At 41.6% G+C, this 27,965-nt stretch overlaps 1 protein-coding gene across 1 annotated transcript in view; it reads right to left on the bottom strand.

Annotated features, from left to right (window-relative positions):
• Positions 1-3,195: 3,195 nt before the first annotated feature.
• LOC115086984 (serine palmitoyltransferase 3-like) overlaps positions 3,196-27,965 on the bottom strand; it is a 254,044-nt gene continuing 229,274 nt past the window's right edge. Inside the window, exons 11-12 of the mRNA XM_029593553.1 lie at positions 14,986-15,115; positions 3,196-4,646 (exon numbers count right to left, since the gene is read on the bottom strand). Of these exons, the coding sequence (XP_029449413.1) occupies positions 4,533-4,646; positions 14,986-15,115 (244 nt within the window). The 3' untranslated portion in view covers positions 3,196-4,532. The remainder of the gene's footprint in view (positions 4,647-14,985; positions 15,116-27,965) is intronic.

Genomic DNA, 27,965 nt, shown 5'->3' with positions numbered 1-27,965 from the left:
CTACATTGTTTTAAGAGTGAAGGTCCATATTGGGTAACAACTTGTAGCTAACATGATGCCCCAGTTTTATGGAAATAATTTTTCTATAGTAAGTAGCACAGTATGTCCCAATCCTCTCCTAGAAGCATACCCATCCGGATTTTCAGGATGTCCAGTGTATGCAACTTTCTCATATATCTCTGGTTAGGTGTGCCTTTAGGATAGTGTTGGGAAATACTGGAGCAGAATCACTGTTGCTTCAACATCAAGGCTTGAATTATCAACATGACATCCTGCCTCTGTTCCTTTTCCACAAGAGAATTCTACAACATATAGACTAATTTATACTGTTTTTCTTTAGATAGTTGTATAAAGTTTATCCAATTTAATACAAATTTTGCTGATTAAACATAAAAATGTGTGTGACATAACATAAACATTTTAAAAGCCCAGAAAACAATACAAGACTGCAGATCAAATGCGTTAACAGTATCAACAAAGCGGGCAGAGTGAGAGTTGCTAGTGATTGGATGTGTTATCAGCGTTTGGAGGCCTTAAGCATGCTGGGCCTATTTTAAAAAGGCCCGGCCATGCGCGTATGTCCTGGGGCTTTGAAAAAGGGGTGGGGCAGTCCAGGCGCAGAGTCAGAGGCTCCTGGCACAGTGGCCATTTGCTGCTTTGCTGGCATGCGCAACCTGCACCTGCCGGGAGGCAGGAGCAACAGGTAAGATAAAGGTCGGGGGGGGGGGGGTGTCTAGGTGAGGGCTAGGGCACGTGAGGGTTAGGGGAAGGCTGCGGACATTGGTGCGTGCAAGTTGAACAATTGTGCACCCTCTTGTGCACGCCGACCCCCGATTTTATAACATGCGCACATTATAAAATCAGGTGTCCATGTGTGCGTGCTGGGTAGCGCACGCACATGGACGCCTGCACGCACATTTTAAAATCTACCCCTCACTGTACACATTTGTTCACATTGTCTTGTCATGCAAACGTATTCGTGATATTGTAATTTTGACCCGATGAAGACTGTTGTTGACCATTGAAACTAGGGTCCTAGTTGGGATTTAGAGCTAATTTTATTTTTGGGTGGATATTTACTTCTATGACTTTTATCTTTGGGTTGGGTACCTTTTAATATGTTTATAATATAAGATTTTCAATAAAAACTATTAGTTGTATTGTGACATGTTGGTAGGTATTGTGTCTGTTCGATAGTCGTGTCACATGTTTTACCTTCAGTATTATATTACCGTATTGGTCTGTATATTACACCAATATAAATACATATTCCTTTCCCTCTTTCCAGATTAACCCACAGTGCCTCCTCCTTACCTTGGAAGCCCTGCAATTCTGTTTTAATATTTTTATATATATAGCCACACCTTTTTTCTTCCTTCCTACCTGGTCTTTTCTGAATAGATTATAGCCTGTTAGTATCTCTGTCAGTCATGGTTTTCCATACATCACACATTTCTGTGACAATGACTACATCTAAATCATCTTCTTCCATGACTGCTTCCAGATCCAGTTATCTAGTTTCAAATCTGAGCTTGTTTGTCTGACATTGTTGCCTAGATGTCCCTCCACCACCTTAAGCTCAACAAGGCCAAGATAAAACTCCTTATATACCTTTCTCTATTTCTGTAGATAACTGTCAGTCTCCCAGTCCCCTCAGCCCGTAACCTTGGGGTGATCTTCGACTACTCTTTTGCTCCTTCTCTATACACATCCAGAACACTGCTAAAATATGTAAATTCTTCTATTTAACATTACCAAAATCCATCCCTTCCTTTCTGAAACCACTACCAGAACTTTTCTACACTCATTACCTCTGCTTAGACTACTGCAACCTGCATGTCACAGGTCTCTCAGCAAACCATCTCTCTCCACTACAATCTAGAATTCAGCTAAAGACTTCTCTTCCCAATGTCACTACACCCATATAACCACTCTTCTTAAGTCACTACACTGACTCCCTATTTCCACATATATTTCAAGTTTATCTAACTCATCTACAAGAGTCTGCACTCTTCTAGACCTTACTGTCTTTCATCTTTTCCTACACCCCTTCTCATGTCCACCACTCATTGGGTAAGTCATTCTCTTCCACCACCCTCTCCTGACTCTCTGCTTTCCACCTTGGAAAAGACTTTGAGCTGATGACTCATGTTCCCTCTCTGGCATTATTCAAATCCAGCATAAATATCTACCTTTTTGAGACTTTTTAAACTTTAGCCCCCAGTTATCCCGCACACATCCTTATTGCCATTTTGTTTATAAATGAAATTTCCAGTCTCATTTGCCTTGTATGTTTGTCTTGATTGGATTATAAACTCTGTTGAGCAAAGAAGGTCTCTTACGTGTTTTTGTACAGCACTGTGGATATAGAGTAGCGCTAGAGAAGTGATAAATAGGAGTACTAATACCCAGAGTAGGGTCTGGTAGCAGAGATCCAAAGATGAAAGCCCACTATAGTATCATTTCAGTGCATTAATCTGATAAAACCCTCTCCTAAGATATGGGAACAATCTACACATTTACACTGTAACAGTGATATGGATGTTTAAACCAAAGAAAAATGCTTAGAAAATCAAATCCCTTGCAGGGAGTGCAACTCAATTCATGTTCTTTTCTTTTAGGTTTCCTTTTCATGTAGATTCCTGAGCACTTTCCACCTAGTCTCCTCCAACACAGCTCAAGTTTACTCCATCAAGACAAATATAACACGGGGGTTGAGTTTTCTGCTACATGCTTTGTGAATATTTGATACTGTAGGATGCATAACATTTGAGTATGAAAGTGATAGTCACAATGATACCTAGGAACTTGTATCTGTCTGAAATAAAAGGTGGTGGTGAGGAGGGACCAGGAATCTTCAAAATCTATCACTCTTCTTTCATTATCAAAGCTCTTTTAACAAGTAAGGATTAACACACTGCAATTCCTCTAAATCTTATGGCACAGCTGTGGGTTCTTTTTGTACCACAACTTGCATAAACACGAAAGTGCGGTACATCTCTATAACAAAGTTAGTCGTCTCTTGATGCAATGTGTTTGAGTTGGGATGTTTAGTCAATTTGTACAACCACAGGAATTTCTGTAGGGTCTGGCATCACACAAAGGCCATAATCTACACAGCATTGCTCTTCACCCCCTCAGTCTGTAATTCTGCTGTATACTCAGTGTGTAATAGTTACTCTAACTTGTTACAGACAATAATTCCAGAATATATTTTTATATGTCAAGTCGATTTATTACAAAAAAGCAAAACCCCCCTCAAGCATTTGAAAAACAGCTTAAAAACTGTGAAATACATCATAGCAGCTAAAATAGAAAATATATGCTAATTTAACTATCCTTCCATGAAGTTTACAACTTGATTCACTGGATGAAATGTAACAGGTAGTAAGTCATACATGGAATCTCTGGTTTACTGTAGATCATCATTCTATTAAGGGCACAATTATTTAATTTCAGCAATGTTCAACAGTGTCCAAAGAGTTCAAAAAGTTTGGGAATGGGTTTATAAAAGTGATACACACACAGATTTCAATGATCTGAGTATTTTTACATTGATACAATCTGCAGATTTATAGCACTAAACAAATGCTGTAAAAATATTTGCAGATAATAATGAATATTAGGTTCCTTACTGCCTAAGTAGCTAATTTGGACTGCTAGTCTGCAACATTTAATGGATACAATTCTCACCAGGGATCTTTAAGGGCTTTAACAACTAAAAAATAAATAAATAAAAAAAGAAGACAGTTTACACTGAACAGAAATGACTACATCCCTGGTGTACTTAAATGAGCAGATTTTGCATTTGAAACTATGTAAGGTAGACAGGTGTGGATTTTTATCTATGTAAAGCAACCTGCAAGGTTGGCTTGGACCATTGGTATAAAGCAATAATATATTATTCTAGCATTTGATCATATTTTTCTCAATTTTAAATAGAAAGACAAAGCAATCATCATAAAACTTTGGCGCACTTTGGGCTGAATCTCTCCACATTTTCCCCTCACTTCTCCAAGGAAGCCAAAGCCTCCAGGAATAAAAAAAAAAAAATATGCAGCAGTTGACTATAAAGGAGAGAAAAAATATAACCAGGTATTTAGCCAAAAATATATTTAATAATTTAAATTGTTTATTGCATGGGTATCCTCTTAGTGTCTTCTGTTAAAGTTCTTTTTTAGTTCTTGCCCACCGGTGTTTAGAATTTCAAAACAGGAAAGTAGGACAACAAAATATCTTGTTACTTGGTGGTTTCCAGTAGTTTGTGTTCAACATCATTTTTTCAGCAGTCAGCAATATTGAACACCAATTGCACTGCTAATCTCTACCTAGCTTGCAGTGGATTTGAAGCAGTCCAAGGCATGAACACACTTAGCTTCCAAGAGAAAGGCAGCAGATAGCAGGGACCTGGCAAGTGGGAGGCTTCTCATTCATGTATTCCTGTGTAGGATGCTGTGGCACGATATTCTCGTCTCCGCACATAGTTCTGTTTTTAATTATGCCATTACATGTTCAGTTCACAGCTGTGAAACTCAGTCATCAAGTTCAAAGTTTGTTTCATCGTATAGTTCTGGACGAGATGACCTGGAGTGCCGGGAATATTTCACTTGTAAGAAATCACCCATTTCATCAAGAGCATTCAACACCTGCAAAATTATTACAATGTATCAGCTTCTTTAACAATTTAGTCACTTACAAAGAACATCAGAGAAAAACACAAAATTTACCCCTAGATTCATCAAAATACTATAATATTGCATGGATAATGCCCGCGGTAAGAAAAAGGGCCGCGTTTATGGTAATTTTAGAATTACTGCACCACGTGCTAACACAACGCTTTGCATAGGTAGTGTATCACAGCTCACGAAGTGCTCAGGCAGGTAGCTATTACTATTGGAGGGGGGGGGGGGGTGTGTGTGTGTGGAAGAGTGCGAGAAAGCAAGTGAGAGAGACTCTTTATAAGGCCTTCACAGAAGTCAACTATTTATATCACTATAGGAGGGCCACTTAATACCTCAAAGTGAGGTGTTGCTTTAGGGTTTAGGGGTCAATTTTTCATGGAAAAGGAGACGTACAAACAGCACAGTGCATCTTTGTGAAGATCTGACGTCATTTGGAGTGAGGAAAGTCTCACAAAGATGAGATTTCTACAATGATCTCACGCCCTAACTTGATGGACTCTATAACAAGGTACTATCAAGCTAGGGAGAGAGAACATAGTATAAATCTCATTTTTGTGAGACTTTCCTCACTCCAAATGACAGCAAATCTTCACAAAGGTGTACTGTGCTGTTCGTACGTCTCACTCTGCATGTCAAACTGGCCCGTAAACCCTAAACCACCATCACCTTCTCACCTCAAGCTATTAGCTGGCCCTCCTCTATTGGGGGGAGAGAGCAAGCCTCCCCAGAGGCTTGCTCTCTCCCCCCCCCAACTCCTCTCCCCTTCTCCTCTCCCCAACCTCAGAAATGGCCAAAATGCAATTTTCAATCTTTAACGCAAATTGCGTATGGCTGTTTCTGGCGTATCACACAGCTTAACGCCAGGAAAAAAGATGTAGTTATTTCTGGTGTTAAAAACATGCAATAGCATACATTGTGCTATCGCACGGTGCAATACTGCCCCTTATTTTCATTAATCCCACCCAAACCCCTCCCCAATCCTGCCCTTTCAAAAAATTTGCATTTGCACCATGTGATAACAAACATCGCATGATAATGGCATAACACATGCATTAACGCCATAACACATTTTGATGAATGACCCTATTGTTAAGATGTTTGACTTGTCTTGTACCTATTATACAAGACAGATCCCCAAGAGACACATGGATACATTACTGTCAAGTAATAGCTACATTAATAGCAAAAGCAGTACAATATACAGAGCTTCCCGCCACACAACAACCTTTCCCCATCCCCAGACAATTAGGAAGTGTAAAAGGGCTTTTAATCAAATTCAGCTGCAGCAGAATCATATTTTCCCCATGAACAGCTGCCCACAACTTCCTGATTCAGCACTTTTACAAGTCAAGAAGTGTTAAAAGTCACAAGTGGGTAAAGAACTGTCACATATTACATTACATATACTTTTTATACTTACTGTGATGGGCTATACAGAAGATACGTCCAGAATGAACAAACCAGACAATCCAGGTGTCCTGGGTCATACAAAGAAAAGTTGCCAATAAAGTTTGGCAAAGGAAAATAGAGGGAAGAACAACCAAGTGCACAAGGGAATTTGAGTATAGCTCATGAAAAGGGAGGGACAAAGCTCCACCCCCAACAACCATACCCCAGAAGCTAGTAAAGTCAGAGGGGTTGGGAGCTGACCAGCACAAGAACAAGAGAAAAGCTTTCAATGAAAGAAATCATAGGAGAACACATCGAAGTCAGGAAGAGTGGGAAGGTCACATAGGGACATGGGGGGGAAAAGGCAACATCTAGAAAGCTGTGTACACTAATGCTCTTAGTATATGGGAAACAAAATCCCAGATCTAGAGAGAATCTTGGAAGAAGCTGACTTGGACACAGGAGGCAATCACTGAAACATGGTGCACAGCGTAGCATGATTGTAGGCTGGTATAATTATATACCAATCTATTTGGGAAGGACAAGGTAGGAAGAGAGGCACTCATTTTGTGAACTTTGTCATGGTAGTAGACACTAGACAGCCATAGTCTGGGCAGAGTTAAAGGGGAGGGAGGAGACAGAAGTAGTATGAGGAGGGAATTGATTGTGGCAGAGAGACAGTGAAGCCTGAAGGCGAGACATTTTGTCAGATGGACATAATATTCTTGCTTGGCATGCACAATAGCAGACTGGATGTAGGTCAACATGAACTTGAAATGTATAAAGTTGGCATGGGAACAGGAGTTTAGCTATAGACACACTACAAAACAAGCTGGGGAAGTAAAGTAGTCAAGAAAGCAAAGTCGCAAATGGAAAAAAAATAGCTAATACAGTAAAACAGGAAGTACTTTTTTTTATTTTAAAGATATTTTAGTACTAGGAGGCAGTAAAAAGTGAGATTGTAAAACAAAGGTAAAGGGAGGAATATGTTTATTTAATTCTTTTTTATACCAACATTCATGAAACATATTGGTTCACATTGAACAGGGGGTGTTATAACATTAACAATAGCAAGGAAAGATAAAGATAAGATAAGTTACAATGAACAGGGGTTGCAGGAACTTGGTTTAAGGAACGTGAAGATAACAAGAGAGGCAAGGGAGGTGGGAGAGTAAATCAGAAATTAACAATGTATAAAAAGGTATTGGTATGTAGAGGCTCAAGAGGAGAAAGCAGAATTGCTTAACAAGTATTTATGTTCAATGTTCACTGAAGAAGGGCTAGGAATAGAACCATAGAAAACCATCACTAATAGAAATGGACGTGAAACAGTCTGCAACTGATTTTCAGAAGACTGTTCGCGAAGAGCTAGCAAACCTAAAATTAGATAAAGCAATTGGGCCAAACGGGATACACTTAGGGAAGTTCTGGCAGTGATCCTGTCTGATCTTTTCAATGCTTCTTTTGAGTCAGGAGTGGTTCCAAATGATTGGAAACAAGCAGATGTAGTAGGTCTTCACAAAAGTGGAAGTTTAGGAGTCCAAGAACTACAGGCTGGATGTTCTAACTTCAGTGGTGAATAAATGAATGGATGATATTTGTGTAAAGTACTGTTTAGTTGATATTGGATTAGGGTGATATTTTAGTTTATGCTGGTTTTTATGTCATAGTGGGTGATTTGTGTTGTTGAGCAGTGGGTTGGTTATTTTAAGTTATTTGTGTTATCTTTTGTTGTACTGGATTTTATTGAATGAGTCTATAGTTGTTGTTGTCTATGTTGTAAATCGCCTTGAGCTGTTTGTAGAGGTGATAAATGTCAATTAATGTATCACTGTTAAAACAAAGAATAGTGTACTTTCTAGAATCAATGGAATACTCGATCCACGGCAGCATGGGTAACAAGAGGTAGGTTCAGGAACCAATATGAGGGAGCTATTTTAGATTTACTTCTTAGTGGAACACTTAGTGGCAATAGTGATCTTAACCAATCAAATTTGAATTAATGACTGATAAGGGGACAATAAATACATTTACAGCTCTAGCACTAAACTTTCAAAAGGGAGACTTTGATAAAATGAGGAAGATAGGAAAAAATTGAAAGGTGCAACCATGAAGGTTAAGAGTGTACAACAGGCATGAACACTGTTTAAAAATACAGTCTTAAAAGCGTAGTCCAGATGTATTCCATGCATTAAGAAAGGTGGAAGGAAGTCCAAACAATTGCCAGTATGGTTAAAAAGTGAAGCAAAAGAGGCTATTTTATCCAAAAAAATTCCTTTAAAAATTGGAACGAGGATCCATCTAAAGAAAATAGGAAAAAGCATAAGCACTGGCAAATCAAATGTAAAACACCTGTAAGACAGGTTAAGAGAGAACTTGAACAAGCTGGCCATAGAGGCAAAAATTCATAATAAAAACATTTAAAAATAAATCCAAAGGAAGAAGCCTGTGAGGGAGTCTGTTGGACTGTTAGATGATTGAGGGGTTAAGGGGCACTTAGGGAAGATAAGACCATCACGGAAAGACTACATTAATTTCTTTTCTTTTCAAGGTTGATGATTCAGATGAACTAAACCATATCACTGTGAAATAGTAGGCCAGATTGACAAAATGAAGTAGAAAATTGCCTGAACCAGATGGTATAAGAACACAAAATTGAAATTTCAGATCTGTAACTAGTAGTTTATAATCTATCATTAAAATCATCCACTCTACCTGAAGACTGGAAGGTGGCCAATATAATCCAGATATTTAAACAGGGCTCCAGGGGTGATTTGGGAAACTTTAGACCAGTGAGCCTGACTTCATTGCTGGGAAAAATTGTGGAAACTTTTCTAAAGAACAAAATCACAGAACATATAGATGTGGTTTAATGGGATACAGCCATCATGGATTTACCCAAGGGAAGTCTTGCTTCACAAATCTGCTACATTCTTTTGAAAGGATTAATAAACTTCACTAAAGGTGAGATAGTAGATGTAGTTTCTGGATTATCAGAAGGCATTTAAAGTTCCATATGAGAGGATAGGATAGGAGGCAATGTACTTTTGTGGACTGCAAACTGGTTAAAAGAAAGGAAACAAGTAGGATTAAATGGTCAGTTTTCTCAGTGGAGAGAAGTAAACAGTGGAGTGTGTCTCAGGGATCTATACTTGATTGGTGTTTTTTAATATATTTATAAATTACCTGGAAAGGGGAATGGATAGAAAGGGGAGGTGATCAAATCTGCAGATGACAAAATTATTAAGAGTAGTTAAATCACAAGCAGATAGTAATAAAATGCAGAAGGACCTTGCGAGACTGGAAGACTAGGCATCCAAATGGCAGGTAAAATTTAATGTGATGCATATGAGGAAAAATAACCCATGCTGTAATTACACAATCTTAGGTTTCATGTTAGGAATTACCACCCAGGAAAAAGATGCAGGCATCATAATGGACAATACATTGAAATCATCAGCTCAGTGTGTTGCAGCAATAAAAAAAAAAAAAAGGAAACAATGTTAGGAATTTATAGGAAGGGAATGATGAATAAAATGAGATTATCATAATGCCTCTATCGCTCCTTGGTGAGACCACACTGAATACTGTGTTCATTTCTGGTTGCTGCATCTCAAAAATGATATAGATACACCGAGAAGGGTAACCAAAATGATGAGAGGCTGGAACGGATCTCCTATAAGGAAAGAGGTTAGAACTGATCAGCTTGAAGAGACGGCTGAGGGGGCATATGACAGAGGTCTACAAAATCATGAGAAAACTAGATGGGGTGAGTGTGAATCGGTTGTTTAATCTTTCAGATAATACAAGGACTAGAGGGCACTCAATGAAGTTAGTGAGTAGCACATTTAAAACAAATTGGAGAAAATTCTTTTGCACTCAATGCACAATTAAGCTCTGAAATTCATTGCCAGATGATGTGGTTAAGGCAGTTAGCTTAGCTGGGTTTAATAAAGGTTTGGGCAAGTTTCTGAAGGTAAAGTTCATAAAATGCTATTAGTCAAGTTGACTTAGGGAATAGCTTGCTGCTTATTGTGGCATTAGTAGGATGGGATCTATTTAACGTTTGTGTACTTGCCAGGTACTTGTATCCTGAATTGGCTACTGTTGGAAACATGAAGCTGGGCTTGATGGACCCTTGGCTCTAACCCAGTATGGCAACTTCCTATGTTCTTAGGTTTTGTCAGACTAATCTAATCAATTTCGATGACCAGAGAATTAGATCGCGGAATAGCGCTAGATGTAGTGTACTTAAATTTCAGCAAACCCTTTGACATGATTCCGTATATGTGATTTATAAACTGAAGTAGGTACAAGCCTTTCTAGGACTAGCAGAGTACGACTGTAAGCTAATCTCCCACTTTTTGGATATGGCAACCTTGTCAAAAGAACTTATGAAGAAAGGAGCCAAGAAGTTTGCAAACTGGACCACAGAGTGTGAAAGCACCTTTAAATAAGCTGAAGATGAGCTTATGCCAGAAATTAATGGTCTGCTGTATGGACTTCTCAAAAGATTTTACACTGTACACCAATGAGACACTCAGTCTCCCTATGTACCTCAACTGTTAAGACTATAAATTATACAGTCTGGCCTCTCAATCCATTGAAAATTTGATTCAACTTATATTGTAAATGACCTGCAACTGTTAATTAAAACTTGTTTTGTAATCCAACTTGAGGCCATTTGTGGAAAAACGCAGAATATCAAATTGTCTATAAATAAATAAATAAAATAATGCATTGGCAGTATGATTGGGTACAGTCCTCACTCAGGAATCTGGCGGGGAAAAAACATTTGATCTTCGACTCAATCAAAATTGCTTCCTCAACACCCTTAGATTTTGTCTACATAGGTAATTCTTTAACAATAGATCATGATCCTCTTAGATGCCTTCAGAACATGAAGGCGAACAGCAGCAGGATTTTGAAATGGTATCTTATGGCACTATCCAGCACAGACAGAAAAAAGAAAATGTAACCTTTTTGGTATCAGGGAAAGTTGGTGGAGTATGGGATAGGCTGCACAGAAGATATAACCAGAGCAAACAGAGACAGATAATTTGACTGCCCAGGGACATAGAAAGGTTACCAATAAACGGGCCGATGCAATACAAGTACACAGTAAAATGGGTGCTCGTGTTGAGTTCCAAAGTTTGCAAATCTATCTTATGCATATTCATTATGGACATCCTGAAAATCTGACTGGATAGGTGTGCCTCCAGGAAAGGGTTGGCAAACACTGTAGTAGAATGATTTTTCTCCCTGGTATTTTATATTGTCTAAGAATTATAGGTGATTCAGTTATGGAAACTGCCCCCTTCTCTCATAGGTGAAGTGAGACAATAAACTACTTGTAATGGGCAGCCATTATATATTCCGTCAATAGCATATTTGAATAAATTAACTCCTAATTCTGCTCTCTTAATCTGTGTGTTTTGTTTGACTAAGTGTCAAGGATGTCTTGATTAAACATTTTTTAATAAAATGTAATTTAATTTTTCCTTTGGTTGATTTACAAAATTACCGAAAGGAGATAAAGGGAATCAATGTGGCCCCCATGATATTCTTGGAGAATTATAGCATATTTGAAAAGCTACAAAATTGCTATTCTGAAAGTCTGATTGGCAAATGGTTACCAGAAATGCAAATGCCTTGCATTGATTTAGGGACAAGTTGTCTCAAAAGTCTGCCCACTCCAGTTAATGCAATGAGGTCAACATAATGAGAAATGACATCCAGTGTCTTACAAGGAGAAAAAACAATGGCACCTGCAAACATGAAACTGGGTATCAACAATGACTATAAAGTGAACTGATGTGGCAATGCAGGATAGAGGAGATATATGACAGAGAAATGTAAATACCTCCAAGGAATCAATGCATAGGAGGCGGGCCTCTTTCAATGGGAATGAGAGTCTAGAACAAGGGGGTCATGGGATGAGGGTGAAAGTGGGTAGACTCAGGAGTAATCTAAGGAAATATATATCTATCTCTCTTTTTTTTTTTTCACACAGAAAAGGTGGTAGTTGCATAGATGCATGGAAAAGCCTCCTAGTGTAGATGGTGAAGACAGGACAATATCTGAATTCAAGAAAGCATGGGAGTGGCACAAGGATCTCTGAGGGAGTGGTAAATAATGTAAGAGTTGAGCAGTTGTATAGATGAGCAATCTAAATAGGTAATAGGGTCTTTCTGCTGTCGTGTTTCTAAATAGAGTGCTTTTCCCCCATTATGAGAGTAAAAGACGCTAAGGCATATGGTCCTGATTTGTATAAGCACCTGCATAAAAAGTCACTTCGAAAATGGCTTCTACTTCAATGGTTGATGCAGTAAAGTGTGCCCAGCTTAGTGCACGGGTTTAGGCGTGGTTGGGTGCGCATTTTGGGCGCACGAGTCTAGCGAGTCCAAAACATGCGTCCTAATAAATGCAAACCCAATAGCATCCAATGTGTGCAAATTCCATTTAGATGAGCACCTTAACTATTACTGCCTGATGCAAGAAAGCACTGGGGGCCTAATGCACAAATTTCAATGCAGGGAATTTAACTCTAGCTCCGGAGGTGGAGTAAAATTAACTTGCAGTCAAAGGCTCATGAGAAACATTATAAAATATGGTCCCCTGTGTTGCAACAAATGTTTCCTCTTCCTTAGTATCATCCTGGCTCTTGAATTTACTGCTTGCAGTGGTGAAAAATAAATGTATATTGATTTACTAAAAAATAAGCGTGAGTTGTTTATGACTGCACAATTTAGATGCCCTTAGCAATGGGCACCTGCTATAATAAATTTCAACCTTGAAATCGGCACCTCAGCAAAATAACCAAAAGAAGAGCAATCAAAACAGACGCTCATATTGAGCACCCATTGCAATTGTGAGTGCCCAATGCAATAACCTCTTCTGAGCAGCAGAGATACACGTTCTCCTGTAGCGCTCTTTTTAACGCTGCCTACATTTAAATATTGCATCGGGGTGCACAGGGATGTGGCTGCAAACTTGTTAGGAAAACGAGCGCTCAATATGAGCAGCCATTTTCGGCATGTGTCTTATTGCACCGGCTTCTCCACATTGGTAAAGGGGGCAGAATTAGGTTGGGAGGGGGACAGTGCAAGTGGGGGTTGCATTTGGATATCCCCATGATTAGGGATGTGAATCGTTTTTTGACGATTTAAAAAATCGTCCGATATTTTTTAAATCGTCAAAAATCATTAGAGTGCGCGATACCATAGAAATTCCCCCGATTTATCGTGAAAAATCATAAATTGAGGATTTGGGGGGAGGGCGGGAAAACCGGCACACCAAAACAACCCCTAAACCCACCCCGACCCTTTAAAACTAAATCCTTACCTTCCCCCACCCTCCCGAACCCCCCCCCAAAACTTTTTACGAGTACCTGGTGGTCCAGTGGAAGCCCCGGGACTGATCTCCCGCTCTCGGGCCATCGGCGCCATTTTGATGCCACTAATAAAAATGGCGCCGATGACCCGATAAAACCCCCCCCCACCGACCCTTTAAAAATCGACCCCTTAGCTTTCCCCACCCTCCCGACCCCACCAAAAACATTTTAAAATTACCTGGTGGTCCAGTGGGGGCGCGGGGAGCAATCTCCCCCTCTCAGGCCATCGACTGCCACTAATAAAAATGGCGCCGATGGCCCTTTGCCCTTACCATGTGACAGGGTATCCGTGCCATTGGCCGGTCCCTGTCACATGGTAGGAGCACTGGATGGCCGGCCATGGCCCGTGCCATTTTTAAAGATGGCGCCAGCCATCCAGTGCTCCTACCATGTGACAGGGGCCGGCCAATGGCACGGATACCCTGTCACATGGTAAGGGCAAAGGGCCATCGGCGCCATTTTTATTAGTAGGCAGTCGATGGCCTGAGAGGGGGAGATTGCTCCCCGCGCCCCCACTGGACCACCAGGTAATTTTAAAACATTTTTTTGGGGGGGGTCGGGAGGGTGGGGGAAGCTAAGGGGTCAGTTTTTAAGGGTCGGGGTGGGTTTTTTGTTTATCGGATTGAGCACAGCTGATAAACAAAAACCCAATCGGGCCAGACGATAAAAATTTTAAGATTTGAATCGGAACCGATCAGATTCCGGTTCCGATTCACATCTCTACCCATGATACTTTTATGTGCGTATTTTGCACCTGCTCTACAGCAGGTATTAGTTATATTTGAGGTGTGCATGCTGTTCTGCATTTCAGAAGATCAGCTTCATGGGATGTTACTCTGAAAATGGGCCTGCAGACAGATGGCTGTAAAAGCTCTGCGAGGATCATAAAAATTACCCCCCATAATGTACACACTGGGTCAGCTGATGATTCCATGTCACCTACGACAGGTTCAACCAGTCCTGGTTTTGATTCACAGTACACATGGAAATGTAATTCCAATTTCCTTACAAAAAGCTGGGCTACAGCTCCATACACTCAAGACTGTCCTGGGTATAGCCTCATTGGGAAACCCTATGTATGGTTGCTTTATAATCGTGACTGTGGATTCTAAATGCTGAAAAATATTCCATATTTCATGTAAGTGGGCATTTGTCCCTTCTTGTTGCTTGTTTGGAGATGCTCTGTTAAATTGCCTACCACTATACAAGGCGAGTATAAGCATTTTGTAAACTTAGAGTTGAGATTTGTGTCATTTAAATATCAAACAAGGGGCCTGATTTATTGGGGCTTTTCTCTCATTCTCTGTCTATAGGGAAAATAGTGTAGTTAAATCAGGCCCTAAATCTCATTAGTTTTAGCCAATGCTACATAGTCTTTCTAAACTGAAGTGACCTTCCCTCAAGCAAACCAAAAACCACAACATTTTTGGAGGTGAAGTGATTATGCATGTAATAACTTTATTCCCATTTGCTCTGAAGCTGCACCAAACCCACACGAAAGAGGCATCTGCAGGCACTTACTGTGTCCAACATCTGCTTTGTGTGTGCAGCTGATACACAAAACCGTGCTCTGGACTCTGTGATAGGAGTAGCAGGAAACCCAACCACAACAACTCCAATCTTCTTCTTCAGCATGTGTCTTGCAAATGCACTGCAAAAGAAAGCAAGATTAGTTATCTCTACAAGAGGAACCATGTACACGCCCCATTCATTTCCCCCGTCAAGAAGTACAGAAACAATGTGATCAGCAAGTAGCAGGGACCTTCTAGTGTTTTCTCTACAGTCTAAGGACATGGCTGTATTTCTGTCCCTGGTGCAAATATTCTTACATATCCTGACTAAAGGTATGAAAAGCCTTGATGCTCTATACTGTTTTGTTTCATTTTTAATAATTTTGTTATGCTGGCCAAAGTTTGCTATCAATAATGAGAACATCTACATTTGGCACTGGAAAATAACTACAGGAGAACTTAGTGACATGTAAAATATTAACACGCAAGCCATTTTTAAAAAGTTGGAAATTATGCATTTCTATTTTTTTCTAGTTTTCAGGTTCATATTTTAACTAATATGGTTTTGCCTGCCCCCTTTCCTCATCCAAATGAGGTTATATAAGAACCTCTTTACACCCAGTCAGTATTTATCACATCTTCGTGCTCTCTCTTTGGTAAATGATTTTGATTTGGTGAATGATATAGAACACAATAAAGTGGGAACTATCGTGCTTAATTTTCCTCTAAGTTTATTTCTACTGCTCAGTTAAAAAAAAAAAAAATTTTATTTCAGTTTATGAACATTTCAACTAAACCGTGCCACAAACTCAGAGCCCCAAACAGCACCGTCACATACTCAAGCTACAATACCAGCAGCTCTTCAGTATTTTTTTCTCTTATGATAGCATGAAAAGTCAGCTTAATTATTGGATCAACATGTTCATACTGATAACCATCAAATGTATAGGAATAGTTTTTAATCCCTCATAGCAATACCTTTAAAAGCAAATTTACAAGTTGCGCTCATAAGTTTACATGTCTCTGTCAAAATTTGTAAGATGTGTAGCATTTTAAGAAAACATGAGTGATGAGACAAAACACGTCTTATTTCTAATGTGTTTCAAACTAAACTATTTTATGCATCACAGAATAGCACAATCATTAAACAAACCTTAGTAATAAAGAGAATAATAAAATGGTCCTGTTCAAAAGTTTACATACCCTTGAATGTTTGGGCTAATAATAATACATACTCAAGTTGACACACACAGGTTGAGATGGCACTGAAGGGTAGGTATCCACATCTATGCCTTGTTTGATTGTAATTAGTGTCTGTGAATAAACAGACAATGAGTTTCTTAGCTCTTGAGAAACCCTTGTGCATTTCATCCAGGGCTGCACTGACTTTGGTGGTTACTGAAGCATGGAAAAAGCAAAAACTGTCAAAGGATCTGGGAGTAAAAATAGTTCAACTTTATAAATCAGGAAAAGGATATTTAAAAAAAAGATATCTACAAATTTGAAAAGGCCAATCAGTACTGTTCAAACTCTGATAAAGAATTGGAAAATTATGGGCTTGGTTAATACCAAGGAAGCTCATGAAAGATTTCAGACACAACTGCCAGGAAATTTGTTGGGATACAAAGAAAAACCCACAAGCAACTTCTACTGAAATACAGGCTTCTCTGAAACAAAGTGGTGTGGGTGTTTCAGCATGCACGATAAGGAGATACTTGAACAAAAGTGGTCTGCATGGTAGAGTTCCAGGAAAAAAAAGACAATGCTGCACCAACGCCACAAAACAGCCCACTTACAATATGTCAAATAGCACCTAGAGAAGCCTCATAACTTCTGGAACAAAATAATTTGGAGGGATGAGACCAAAATTCAACTTTATGGCGCATCAGGCGCCAGCAAAAGTAGCCAGGCGTATCCGCTAAAATCCTGGATCGGCGCGCGCAAGGCTATCAATTCTGTATAGCCGGAGCGTGCCGAGCCACGCAGCCTACCCCCGTTCCCTCCGAGGCCACTCCGAAATCGGAGCGGCCTCGGAGGGAATCCTCTAACGCCCTCCCCTCACCTTCCCCTCCCTTCCTCTACCTAACCCACCCGCCCGGCCCTGTCTAAACCCCCTCCTTACCTTTGTCGGGGGATTTACGCCTCCCAGAGGGAGGCGTAAATCCCCGCGCGCCAGCGGGCCGCTAGCGCGCCGGGATGCGACCTGGGGGTGGGTCCGGAGGGCGCAGCCACGCCCCCGGACCGCCCCGGGCCGTAACCACGCCCCCAGGCCCGCCGCCGGAACGCTCCCGACACGCCCCGAAAACGCCGCGCGGTTCGGGCCCGCCCCCCGACACGCCGACACGCCCCCCTCCGAAAACCCTGGGACTTACGCAAGTCCCGGGGCTCTGCGCGCGCCGGTAGGCCTATGTAAAATAGGTTCATCGGCGCGCAGGGCCCTGCTCGCCTAAATCCGCCCGGATTTGGGCGGATTTAGGCGAGCAGGGCTCTTAAAATCCGCCCCTATGTTTGGAGAGGAGTCAACACTATCCCTACCGTGAAGTATGGAGTTAGATCTCCTCTGTTTTGGGAATGTGTGAGCTACAGCGGCGCAGGGAATTTAGTCAAAATTGATGGCAGGATGAATGCAGCATCTTAGAAAATATTGGAGGGGAATTTGCATTCATCAGCTAGGAAGCTGTGCATAGGGCACACTTGGACTTTCCAACATGACTGATCCAAAACATAAGGCCAAGGGGACCCTTCACTAACTGCAACAGAAGAAAGTGAAGGATCTGGAGTGGCCATCACAGTCTAATGACCTCAACATTGAGTCACTGTGGGGAGAACTCAAACATGCAGTTCATGCTAGACAACCAAAGAATTTACAGGATCTGAAGGCTTTTTTTGCCAAGAGGAACAGGCAGCTTTACCACATGAGAAAATAAAGAGCCTCATTCACAACTATCACAAAAGACTGCAATACATGATATTAAGAACAAAGGTTATGCAAACTTTTGAACAGGACAATTTTATTTCCTTTATTGCTATGGTTTGTTTAATGATTCTGCTATTCTGTGATGCATGAAATAGTTTAATTTGAAATACATTAAAAATAACAGATGTGTTCTGTCTGATTACTCATTTTCTTAAAATGCTACACATCTTACAAATTCTGCCAGTGGTATGTAAACCTATTAGCACAACTGTAATTACTTGAAATATTTAAGCTTCCAGATTCTATTTTTAAAATAATTATGAAAAAATATACAAACAAAATTTATTACATGCTCACTCTGAAATTTCAAAGCATGGTAAAAGAAAAAGCTTGACTCTGTATGAGTCAGGTGTGTTTTTTTGAAGGCTGGAATTGTAAAAAGTCTGTAATGATCTTAACTGTCTTCTAGCAGGAGTAGATGTCAAAAGTTTCCAAAAATAAGGTGGACCATCAAGATACACAACTTTAAAGGCCAGCAACACATTTTTTAAATGGATGCATCAATAAATGAGGAAACAGTGAAGAGTAAATAATACCAGGGTAGTATGCTTTCTCTCACTAGTTCCTGAGAAAACTCTAGCAGCACTAATCAAATCTTACCAATACATTAAGCTGAAAGACCAGTTAATAGACTATTGTAATAACTGAGGTATAATATAATATTTGCCTGGATTATTGCCTTTAAATGAGACATTTCAAAATAAGAAAAATATCTGCAATAGATCTTGGGGAAAAAATGAACTTCTATACAAACTGATGTTTATCCATAGAAAGTATAGTCAAGATTCCAAACAAGTTTTAAGACTCAAAATTACACCAATAATAACTAAGGATTATTGCAAAAGCTTTGGTCAGCAGACCCACAATACTTGTGGGTCTGCTGACCAAAGCTTTTGCAATAATCAAATTCAAGTTTAAGCATAATTTCTGGGTAGCTAACCAATTTCTTAGTCTCCTTTAGTCCATTATTAATAAATGTCATACTGTCAGCTTGAACTCAGAATTATTAGCTATATATCATCAGCATAACATAAAAATTGGAAATCCGGATTGTTGATAAGATCCAGAAGGGGTTTCAAATAAAGGCTGAATAAAAGCAGTGAGAAACTCAATACCTGAGTAATTGGGGGAGGATTGAAAATTCCCTGGTACCACATTTTGATGACACTGCCAAATAAGACCAAAACCATGTCAATTGCTCAGTAGGAATGGTATGATTGGTAATGTCAAAGGCAGCACTCAAGATTAAAATAAGTATTGTTGAAAATGGCTTTTCTGCATACTGAATCAAGGTGTTATGCAAGATGACAAGCATTCTCATTGTGGCCCTTTCTAAAACCTGCTTAATTGGGTTAAGAATATTAGATTCTTCAATATACTCTTCTATTTGCAAGCCTACAGCTCTCAACTATTTTTGACAAAAGTGGGAGGCTAGAAAGCAGCCTAAATTTTCCGGCTCCAACCAAGGTTTCTTAATAGGTCACATTTCCTTGTTTAAAGGAGATGTGAAGAACCTTCTTAAGTAAAAGTTTATGATTTGAAGAAACTCTGTAGAAATGTAAAAAAATACTATCCCTAATTAGCCAAGTTTGGGCCAGGTCAAGTGCACATATAGTGACATTTGTTTTACAATTTCATTTAAATTTTAATTTAAGATTGGTTTGAATAGCTGAAAACCATTATTGCTATTTGCATCCAGATGGCAGATAATTTAGACCAGTAAGATCTGCTTCCTTACCTGTGAAACTATCAGAAAAATATTATATTGATTCTTTCACAATTAGAAATTTAACTATATATCTAACTCTAATTTGTCTTGACACCAACTTTGTAAAGGTGGAATATCACATTTTTACACATAAATAACTGTTCACCAATTCAAGACTACAGGCTGGAAACTGCAAATTCACTATTCTTTTATGGAATTTTTTGGTCCACTTATCTAACCTGAAAAATACTGTCTCTTAGTAGAGGCAATATAGCCAAGTAATCCTGATTATAATTCTGACAAATTAATTTGTCCTCATGCAATCTGGTTTTCCTCCAGGATCTTCCAACTTCTGCTTCTTAGTTTTCATTGAAATGAGCTCGGAAAAGAGCCAAGGAGAATTTGTCTCGTCATAGTTTCACTTCTATCAATAATCTCTCATTTGCCAAGTCTTTCGATAATGAATCGAAACAGGTAAATTCAATTCAGCTTGAAAATACTCTGCAATTAGTTTATCCCAGGGCAAACTAACTTCTTTAGAGGTTCACATTTCTTCAAAAACAAGAGGAAATAATGTTTTTAATCAAAAGTGGTCAGTACAACTAAGGGGAAAGAATATCTTGGATTACAACATTTCATGTTAAATTCTAATCATAAGGGCAAAGATCAGATCTGAAGAGTGGCCAGATAGATAGACTGGGCCTTGAACTAAATGAGAAACCCCCCCCCCCCAGTATTTTAAGTCCTCTTATCATCTGATAGTTTTTATAATTTTAAATTAGGAATATGAAGATTAAAATCACAAGAATTATTAGTTTATTCAAGCTAAGAGAATGTTCTGCTGCTGAATCTAATGAAGATGGTAAAAAAATCAACAGCAACATCTGGTGGACAGCAGACAAGGCAAAGGCTAAAGCCCTTATTGGTTGACAGCTAGAGCACTAAATACTTTAGTCCCTCTGGGTGTTCAATTCAGCATTTCCTAAAGGGTTTTTTTAAAAGACTCCTACCCCCCCCCCCCCTTCCAACCAACCATAGGTTGATGAAGGAATGGGGAAATCTAAAGGAGCATTGGGAAACAATCATCAGACTGTCAACCATGTCTCTGTGAAACAAAGAATATCCAGCTTTCCTCAACCATTAGATATATTATATTAAAAGAAACTTGTTCTTCATAGATCTCACATTTGATAATGATAACCAGTGAAATATCATGGGTAGAGTAAGAATAAGTTGGGATATTATTAAAGGAGCACAGGCACTGCTGATGGTAGCTATTAGATTTAGGAGATTGCATAGAAATATTCTCCTCCCCCAGATACCTGGAATATTAGATGGAACTGACTACAGACCACGCACGGGACATAGAAACATAGAAATGATGGCAGAAAAAGACCAAACTGTCCATCCAGTCTGCCGAGCAAGCTTTCACTTTTTTTCCCATACTTATCTTTTTCTCTTGTCCTTTGTAAGTGAATTTTTATTCTATTTCCCCTTCCACCCCCGCCATCGATCTATTTCCCTTCCACCCCCGCCATCGATGCAGTTAACAGTGCTGGAGCTGCATTTAAGTGAAGTATCAGTGCTGGAACTGCATCTAAGTGAAGTATCTAGATAATTGTTTAGGGGTAGTAACCGCCGTCATAGCAAGCTACTCCCATGCATGTTTATCCAGCTTGTGCAACTCAGTCCTTGTTGGTTGTTGTCCGAATATAAATCATCTTTTCATCATTCCCCCTGCCATTGAAACAGAGATCTTTTCATCATTCCCCCTGCAGTTGAAGCAGAGAACTATGCTGGATATCATTGAAAGTGAAGCATCAGGCTAATTTGGTTTGGGGCAGTAACCGCAATATCAAGCAAGCTACTCCCCTGCTTTTTTGTGGATGCAAATCCTTTTCTTTCCATTTACTCTTGCCGTTGAAGCATAGAGCAATGTTGGAGTCGCATTAACTGTGTGTATGTTTATTTAATTAGGATATTAATCTCCAGGTAGTAGCCGTCATTCCCGCAAGTTGCCCCCATGCCTCTTCACTTCATTCACATCCTCTATACTTTATGGATCCACAGTGTTTATCCCACGCCTCTTTGAAATCCTTCACAGTTTTGGTCTTCACCACTTCCTCCGGAAGGGTGTTCCAGGTATCCACCACCCTCTCCGTGAAGAAATACTTCCTGTCATTGGTTCTGAATCTTCCACCCTGGAGTTTTAAATCGTGACCCCTGGTTCTACTGACTTTTTTGCAACGGAAAAGGTTTGTCGTTGTCTTTGGATCATTAAAACCTTTCAAACCTGAAAGTCTGTATCATATCACCTCTGCTCCTCCTTTCCTCCAGGGTGTACATATTTAGATTCTTCAATCTCCCCTCATAAGTCATTTGATGAAGACCCTCCACCTTTTTGGTCACCCTTCTCTGTACCGCCTCCAGCCTGTCTCTGTCCCTTCGGAGATACGGTCTTCAGAACTGAACACAGTACTCCAGGTGAGGCCTGTACAAGGGGATAATCACATGCCTTTTCTTATTCGATATTCCTCTCTCTATGCAACCCAACATTCTTCTGGCTTTAGCTATCGCCTTGTCACATTGTTTCGCTGAATTCAAATCATTAGACACGTTATCACCCCCAGATCTCTCTCCTGTTCCGTGCACATCAGCCCTTCTCCCCCCATAGCCCCGGGACCTGCAGGCTATAGGCAGAGGGGAGCAGGGAGGTCCTGATTCGAGGCACAATCAGGGGGAGCGTGGCCAATGATGTGGGCCGGCTCATAGGACAATTCTTAGCCCTGGGCCGTCCCAAGGGGCGGGAAATCACCTGGCCGGAGCGCAGTCCCCGGCTCCTTTTGCTTCCTGTCCTCCACGCTGCCTTGCTAGGGAAAAACTACTGCCAATGTCTCTGCTTTAAGACAATTGGGAGCTTTAAAAAAAAAAAAAAAAAAAAGGGAAAACATTCAGTGGCAGCACTTTACCCTGGCATGCAGAGGGAATCTGCTTGCCACAAGTTGTGGGTATAAGTAGCTGACCAGAGAGCACACCTTGGGACCCAGGGTCTCTCTGTCACAGAGAATTTGAGCTGCGGAGGAGATCCAGCCGTCCTGCTACCAGATCTTCGTCAAGGTAGGTCCCTTGGGGGATAGTGGATTAGGAGTCCATATTGGCTCTCCCCAGGGTGCTTTAAGGGGTCAGTACCTTTACCTCAGCCATGCCACACGGTTCTGGTTGCAAGGCTTGAGCTCTTATTTACCATCCGGTCCCTCGGGGGGACCCAGATTGTCTAATACCACCTGGGAAAGAATCTTCAGGTGCTCCACCAGCCGGTATCCACCAGGGAGTGCAGGATCAGGGAGCCACAGGGCATCCTGGCTCCCTGATCCAGATGAAAACTTCAGCTCCCCCCTGGGGCCTATAAGCCAACTCCAGTGAGCCAGCAAATGGCAGTGCAGCGCAGAGGACGGGAACCAGGCAGCCTAAGGGTAGTTTCCCTGCTGGGGACGGGTGCATCTCCCTGCCCTCCACACCGGCTCTCCAGCAGACGGGCTGGGGAACGGGACAAGCAGCCAGTTTCGCAGGTGGTTTCACCCCCTCTGGAACAGCGTGGTTTGCAGCTGGGGGTAGCTCAGCCGCACAGCTTCCCTGCATTCCCACCAGAAGGCAGTTCTCCACCATGGCCCACCTGATCATACCCAAGGCCTTTGAGTTTCTACAGGGGCCCAACTGCATTGGCAACCAGATATTCCTCCTTGTAGCAGCCAATGGAATTCTGGTTATGCTACGTTCCAGCAGCCCATGGGCCCAGCATGCTGGAGCCAAAAGAGTCTGTGACATCTGTTCCCCCGCTCCCTGCTCCAATCTACGCTGCACTAGAGTGCGCCAGTACCCCAAACTGGACTTGCAGAATGCCACAGATGAGAATCTGGACCACACCCGCTGTGTACAATCTGCAGCGCCAGTGACTGCTGAAGGTGAATCCGGTGGGGTCACCTCAGCGTCAGGGACTGGGGAACCCTTTGGGCAACCACCAGGGGCGGAAGGGGTGACCCAACCCCCTGCAGGGGGGTTGGGTCACCCCATGTGAAGCTCGACAAAATCAAAGGGAGGCATAAGAGGAAGAATAGAAGGCACTCCTGCTGCCCGAGAAGTCAGAGCGGCAGGAGTTCCTTGCAAACATCTTCCTCTAGTTCCCAGGGGTCATCAGTAGCAGAAGGTTCGCTGAGCGCCATTACCGCTAAAGTTAGCTTATTGGTGCTGAACACAATGAAGCAAATGTGGCAGGGTGTTCCACGTTCGCTCTGGCCTCGCATATGCCATTGCCAGTATATTGATATTTTTAGACTGTTGGAAGGGTGTAGAAAGGCAGAAGGGTCACGCAAGGATTGCAAGTGACACAAAGCTCCTTCGGGTCCCAAGTGGGTCTCAAGGAACATTAACAACTGGTTGTGATCCTTTGCGTGCCTAGCATCAATGGTCAGCTGAGCCGATCCCTCTCAGCACTTAGCTTTATGGTCTTATACCATCATCGGTACACACTCCATCTACGAGGGATTCGCTTGGTTGAATTATGATGAGGGTGCCGAGAAAGGATGGCGGACATCCCATCCATGTAATGGAGCACACAAGACATTGAGTTGTGGTTGACACACATGATGGCACGCAATTCAGAAACGTGTGCGAACAATCGCTCCTTTCATGCTCAGGGAGGTTCCCATGGGTGGGGGTGGGTAGCCAATCCCACAGTTGAAGCCTGTTGGCGGTCTAACAAAGGGGGTTGCATGACGTAGGATTGGAAATATAAACACATCTGCTCCACCTGCACTGCCAGTCACCCCCCACTACCAAGTGTATGAAGAAACCCTCAAGTGGTAGGGCCAAGTAGCCCTTACGCATGAGCCCCGACCCCAGTTAGATGGGAGTGATTGGCTTCGGGTCTTAGCCTTTATCCCAATAGGCGCACAGCTGTTATGTTACATCAGGGCTTCAAGGAGGGCTTCAGAATCCTATACAAGGGTCCTCTGAACCCTATCCGACACACAAATACACGTTCCGCAACCAGGGTCGCTGACGTAGTGAGAAGCTGGCAATGGAAATTAGTCTAGGCAGGATAGCAGGCCCCTTTCCCCTCTTGTCTTTTGACAAGATGGTCTTGTCACCTCTAGCGGTGGTGCCTAAGAAAGAGCAGGGTAAATGCAGGCTGATACACAATCTTTCTTACCCAGTGGATAGGGCTGTGAATGACTTCATCCCACAGGAGGCGTGTAGGGTCCAATACGCTTCAACAGCGCGCTTGACCTCCTCAGAGACATTGGGGAAGGAGCTCTCACGGTTAAGGTAGACAGAGTGTCTGTGTTCCGGCTCTTGCCGGTGCATCTGGACGACTTCCCTCTACTAGGGTTCTACTTTGAGGGTGCTTATGTATGCCCATGGGGTGCTCGGTTTCATGTGCGCACATCAAGACATTCAGCACCTTCCTACATTGGGAGTTGTCCTGGTGCACGGGCTTGACAGGAATCGTCCACTACTTAGACGATTTTCTGTTTGTGAGACCTCGTGGCTCAGAGGCATGCCACGATCTATTCAAAGGCTTTCAAAGTATGGCCAAAGATTTTGGCATTCTACTAGCAGCAGTCAAGTTGGAACTACCATCCGAGGTACTTACATTCCTCGGCATTGAATTCAACACCATTCAAATGTTCAGGCTCCAAGCCAACAAACACAAAAGCTGTTCGAATTGATCAGAGGTGCTAGTATGGCCCACAAGGTGACCTTGGCCACCATGCAATCTCTAATAGGGAGCCTGACCTTTTCCTGCAGGGTCATCCCGATTGATTTAAGCTTCCTTGACAGTAACAAAGAAGTACCACCACTTGCAAGTTACCCGCGCCTTATGTGAGGATCTCGCAGTATGGGAGAAATTCCTGGTCAAATTCAGTGGCTCAGTAATGTGGCTGCCCCCACCTGTATCCAGCTTTGACTTGCAGCTGTTCTCAGATGCCTCAGGAGGTACTGGCTTTGGCCTTTACTTACAAGGGAGCTGGTGCACTGAGACATGGCCTATCAACTGGGTGAACTCAGGGATCACAGCTAATATCACCTTCCTGGAACTCTTCCCAATAGTGGTAGCGCTCCACCTTTGGCAAGACTGGCTAGCAAACAGAAAGGTGATATTTTGGTGACAACCAAGCAGTCATGCATGTAATCAAGCGGCAGTCTGCTAGGAGTACCCCATTGCAGAACTCCTTAGGCTTCTGGTTTTGAGGTGCTTGCAGTTAAACGTGTTGGTGCGGGCGGGACTCATCCCCAGCCTTCACATCGAGATTGCTGACTGTCTTTCTCAATCTAAGCGGGAAAACTTTCAGAGACTTGCTCCGGATGCAGAGGAGCAGGAGACGCAGATTCCTGCACACCTCTGGAGCATTGGGACCGGTATGCATTCAACCTGCTGCGTCAGTTGATCGTGCCATCTACTTGGCGAGCCTATTTGAAGGGATACAATGACAACATGGAATTCCTGAGAACCTCGGTCTTTTGCACAAACTGGTGGGATACATCGTGTTGGCCAAGCGGCGCAATGCGTCCCGAGGCACAGTCTAAACCAATTTGGTGGGTTATGCCTTTTCATTAAGGCTCAATGTTTGCCCAATTTGGCAAGGGACTTTGCCGTTAGGTGCATCCTTGCGGGCTGGGCCAAACGCAATCTGCGAGTCCAGATGTGTGCAGCCCTATTTTCCACAATCATTTGCTTTCTCTTTGGTGCTGTTTAACTTTGGTCGTTACAGCCCACTTCGAATTGGTCTGGTTCCAAGCTGCCTTTTGCATTGCATTCTTCACCATGTGTCACGTGCAAGGGTCAGCAGGATAGTCAGATTTATGTTAGCATTAGATTTCTATATATTTGTTGCAGCTGGGGTGGGTGTACTCTAGCCAGGGGGGGGGGTGTTTCCAGCTAGAGACAATGCTATACGACATTGATGTGAGGAGAACTGTCTGTTGCCAGTGCCTGCTGGCCCTGGTGTGGTGGCAGACCAGATGCCCACAACCTTCGATGGTGCAGACACCTTGCTTGGATGCGGCGGGTGACCAGAACGCCCTGTGATTACCTCCCGGGAGGCAAAGGGTCCTTGCCTGGTTGCAGCGGGCCATGGCTGGAGATGACGTGCTGCCTGTACAGTGGAGGATACTCTGATAGCTTACCTATGGCTCGGGTATGAAGTTTGTTAATACTGTTTTATTGTAATAAAGCTGTGATCAATTTCATTCCACATCTGGTCTCCACAGTATTTTGTATACGTGAATGTGTATTACTGCCTCCCCCCACCCTTTCACTGGCGATGGACAGCCATGGCTTTTTGAGTTATGTCTGATGAGGTTAGATCAGGAAAGGCTTTACCATGAGCCCCCACTTCCAGAGGGAACTGTGACTGGAAAACCTTCATCTACTGGTGTTAAATTGGACTTGCTAGGAACACAAAATCTAAAATAATAATAATAATAATAATAAAGGCTTAAACTATTAACTGGCTGTGTTTATTATGTGTCAGTTTTTAAGGCTAGTATTTGATTGCAAGTGTTAAGAATTATGAATATTTGGAAACCAGACTTTAGGTTAATTAAGTGAGCTTGTATAAGCTAGTGTTTGCCACTGTTAGGAATTGTGAGAGTTCAGAGATAATAGATTTTGAGCTAACATAAGTTAGTATTTGACACTTAAGAATTGTGTAAGTTTGGAGATAAGCTTTGAGCTAATTTTGTGAGCTAATATAATTTAGTGCTTGTTTACCACAGGTAGAAACTGTGAGAGTTTAAAGATAAGAGGTTTTGAACTAATATATGTTAGTATTTGCTTGCCATGTAAGAATTGCAAGAGTTTAGGGATAATAGACTTTGAGCTAATTTTGTGATAGTGTAAGTTAGTATTTGTTTGAGTTTGGCAAAGGTCACTTACATGATCTGAAACAGTGAGAATACTGGTTTCTGAGCACCACCCCAGGCTTTTTTCTCTTTTTTTTCTTAAACAGATAATCCCCCTTGCAGTTTGGAGGAAAATCTCCAAAACAGGAGTCAATTAGTGATTTTGAATAATATATAATTAACCCTGATTTTAGTGATTGACTAATTTTAGTCTTGCTGCTGGTCATTCACAAACTAAATTACCTAGTTATCAATATTGAAATCTTAGATTTTAAGGAGTCACCAAAATAATTAAATGACCTTAAATTGAGACACACACCTAGTCCATAATCAGCTTTAAAACTTTAGCAACATAATAAAATTAAGATTTAGACTAAGTCCCAGCAGCTAGTTGGGCACT

The sequence above is a fragment of the Rhinatrema bivittatum genome, chromosome 3, assembly GCF_901001135.1.
Source record: "Rhinatrema bivittatum chromosome 3, aRhiBiv1.1, whole genome shotgun sequence".
NCBI classification, from domain to species: Eukaryota; Metazoa; Chordata; class Amphibia; order Gymnophiona; family Rhinatrematidae; genus Rhinatrema; species Rhinatrema bivittatum.
The sequence above is the reverse complement of the archived record's forward strand: the minus strand, read 5'-3'. Positions and strand labels throughout refer to the sequence as shown.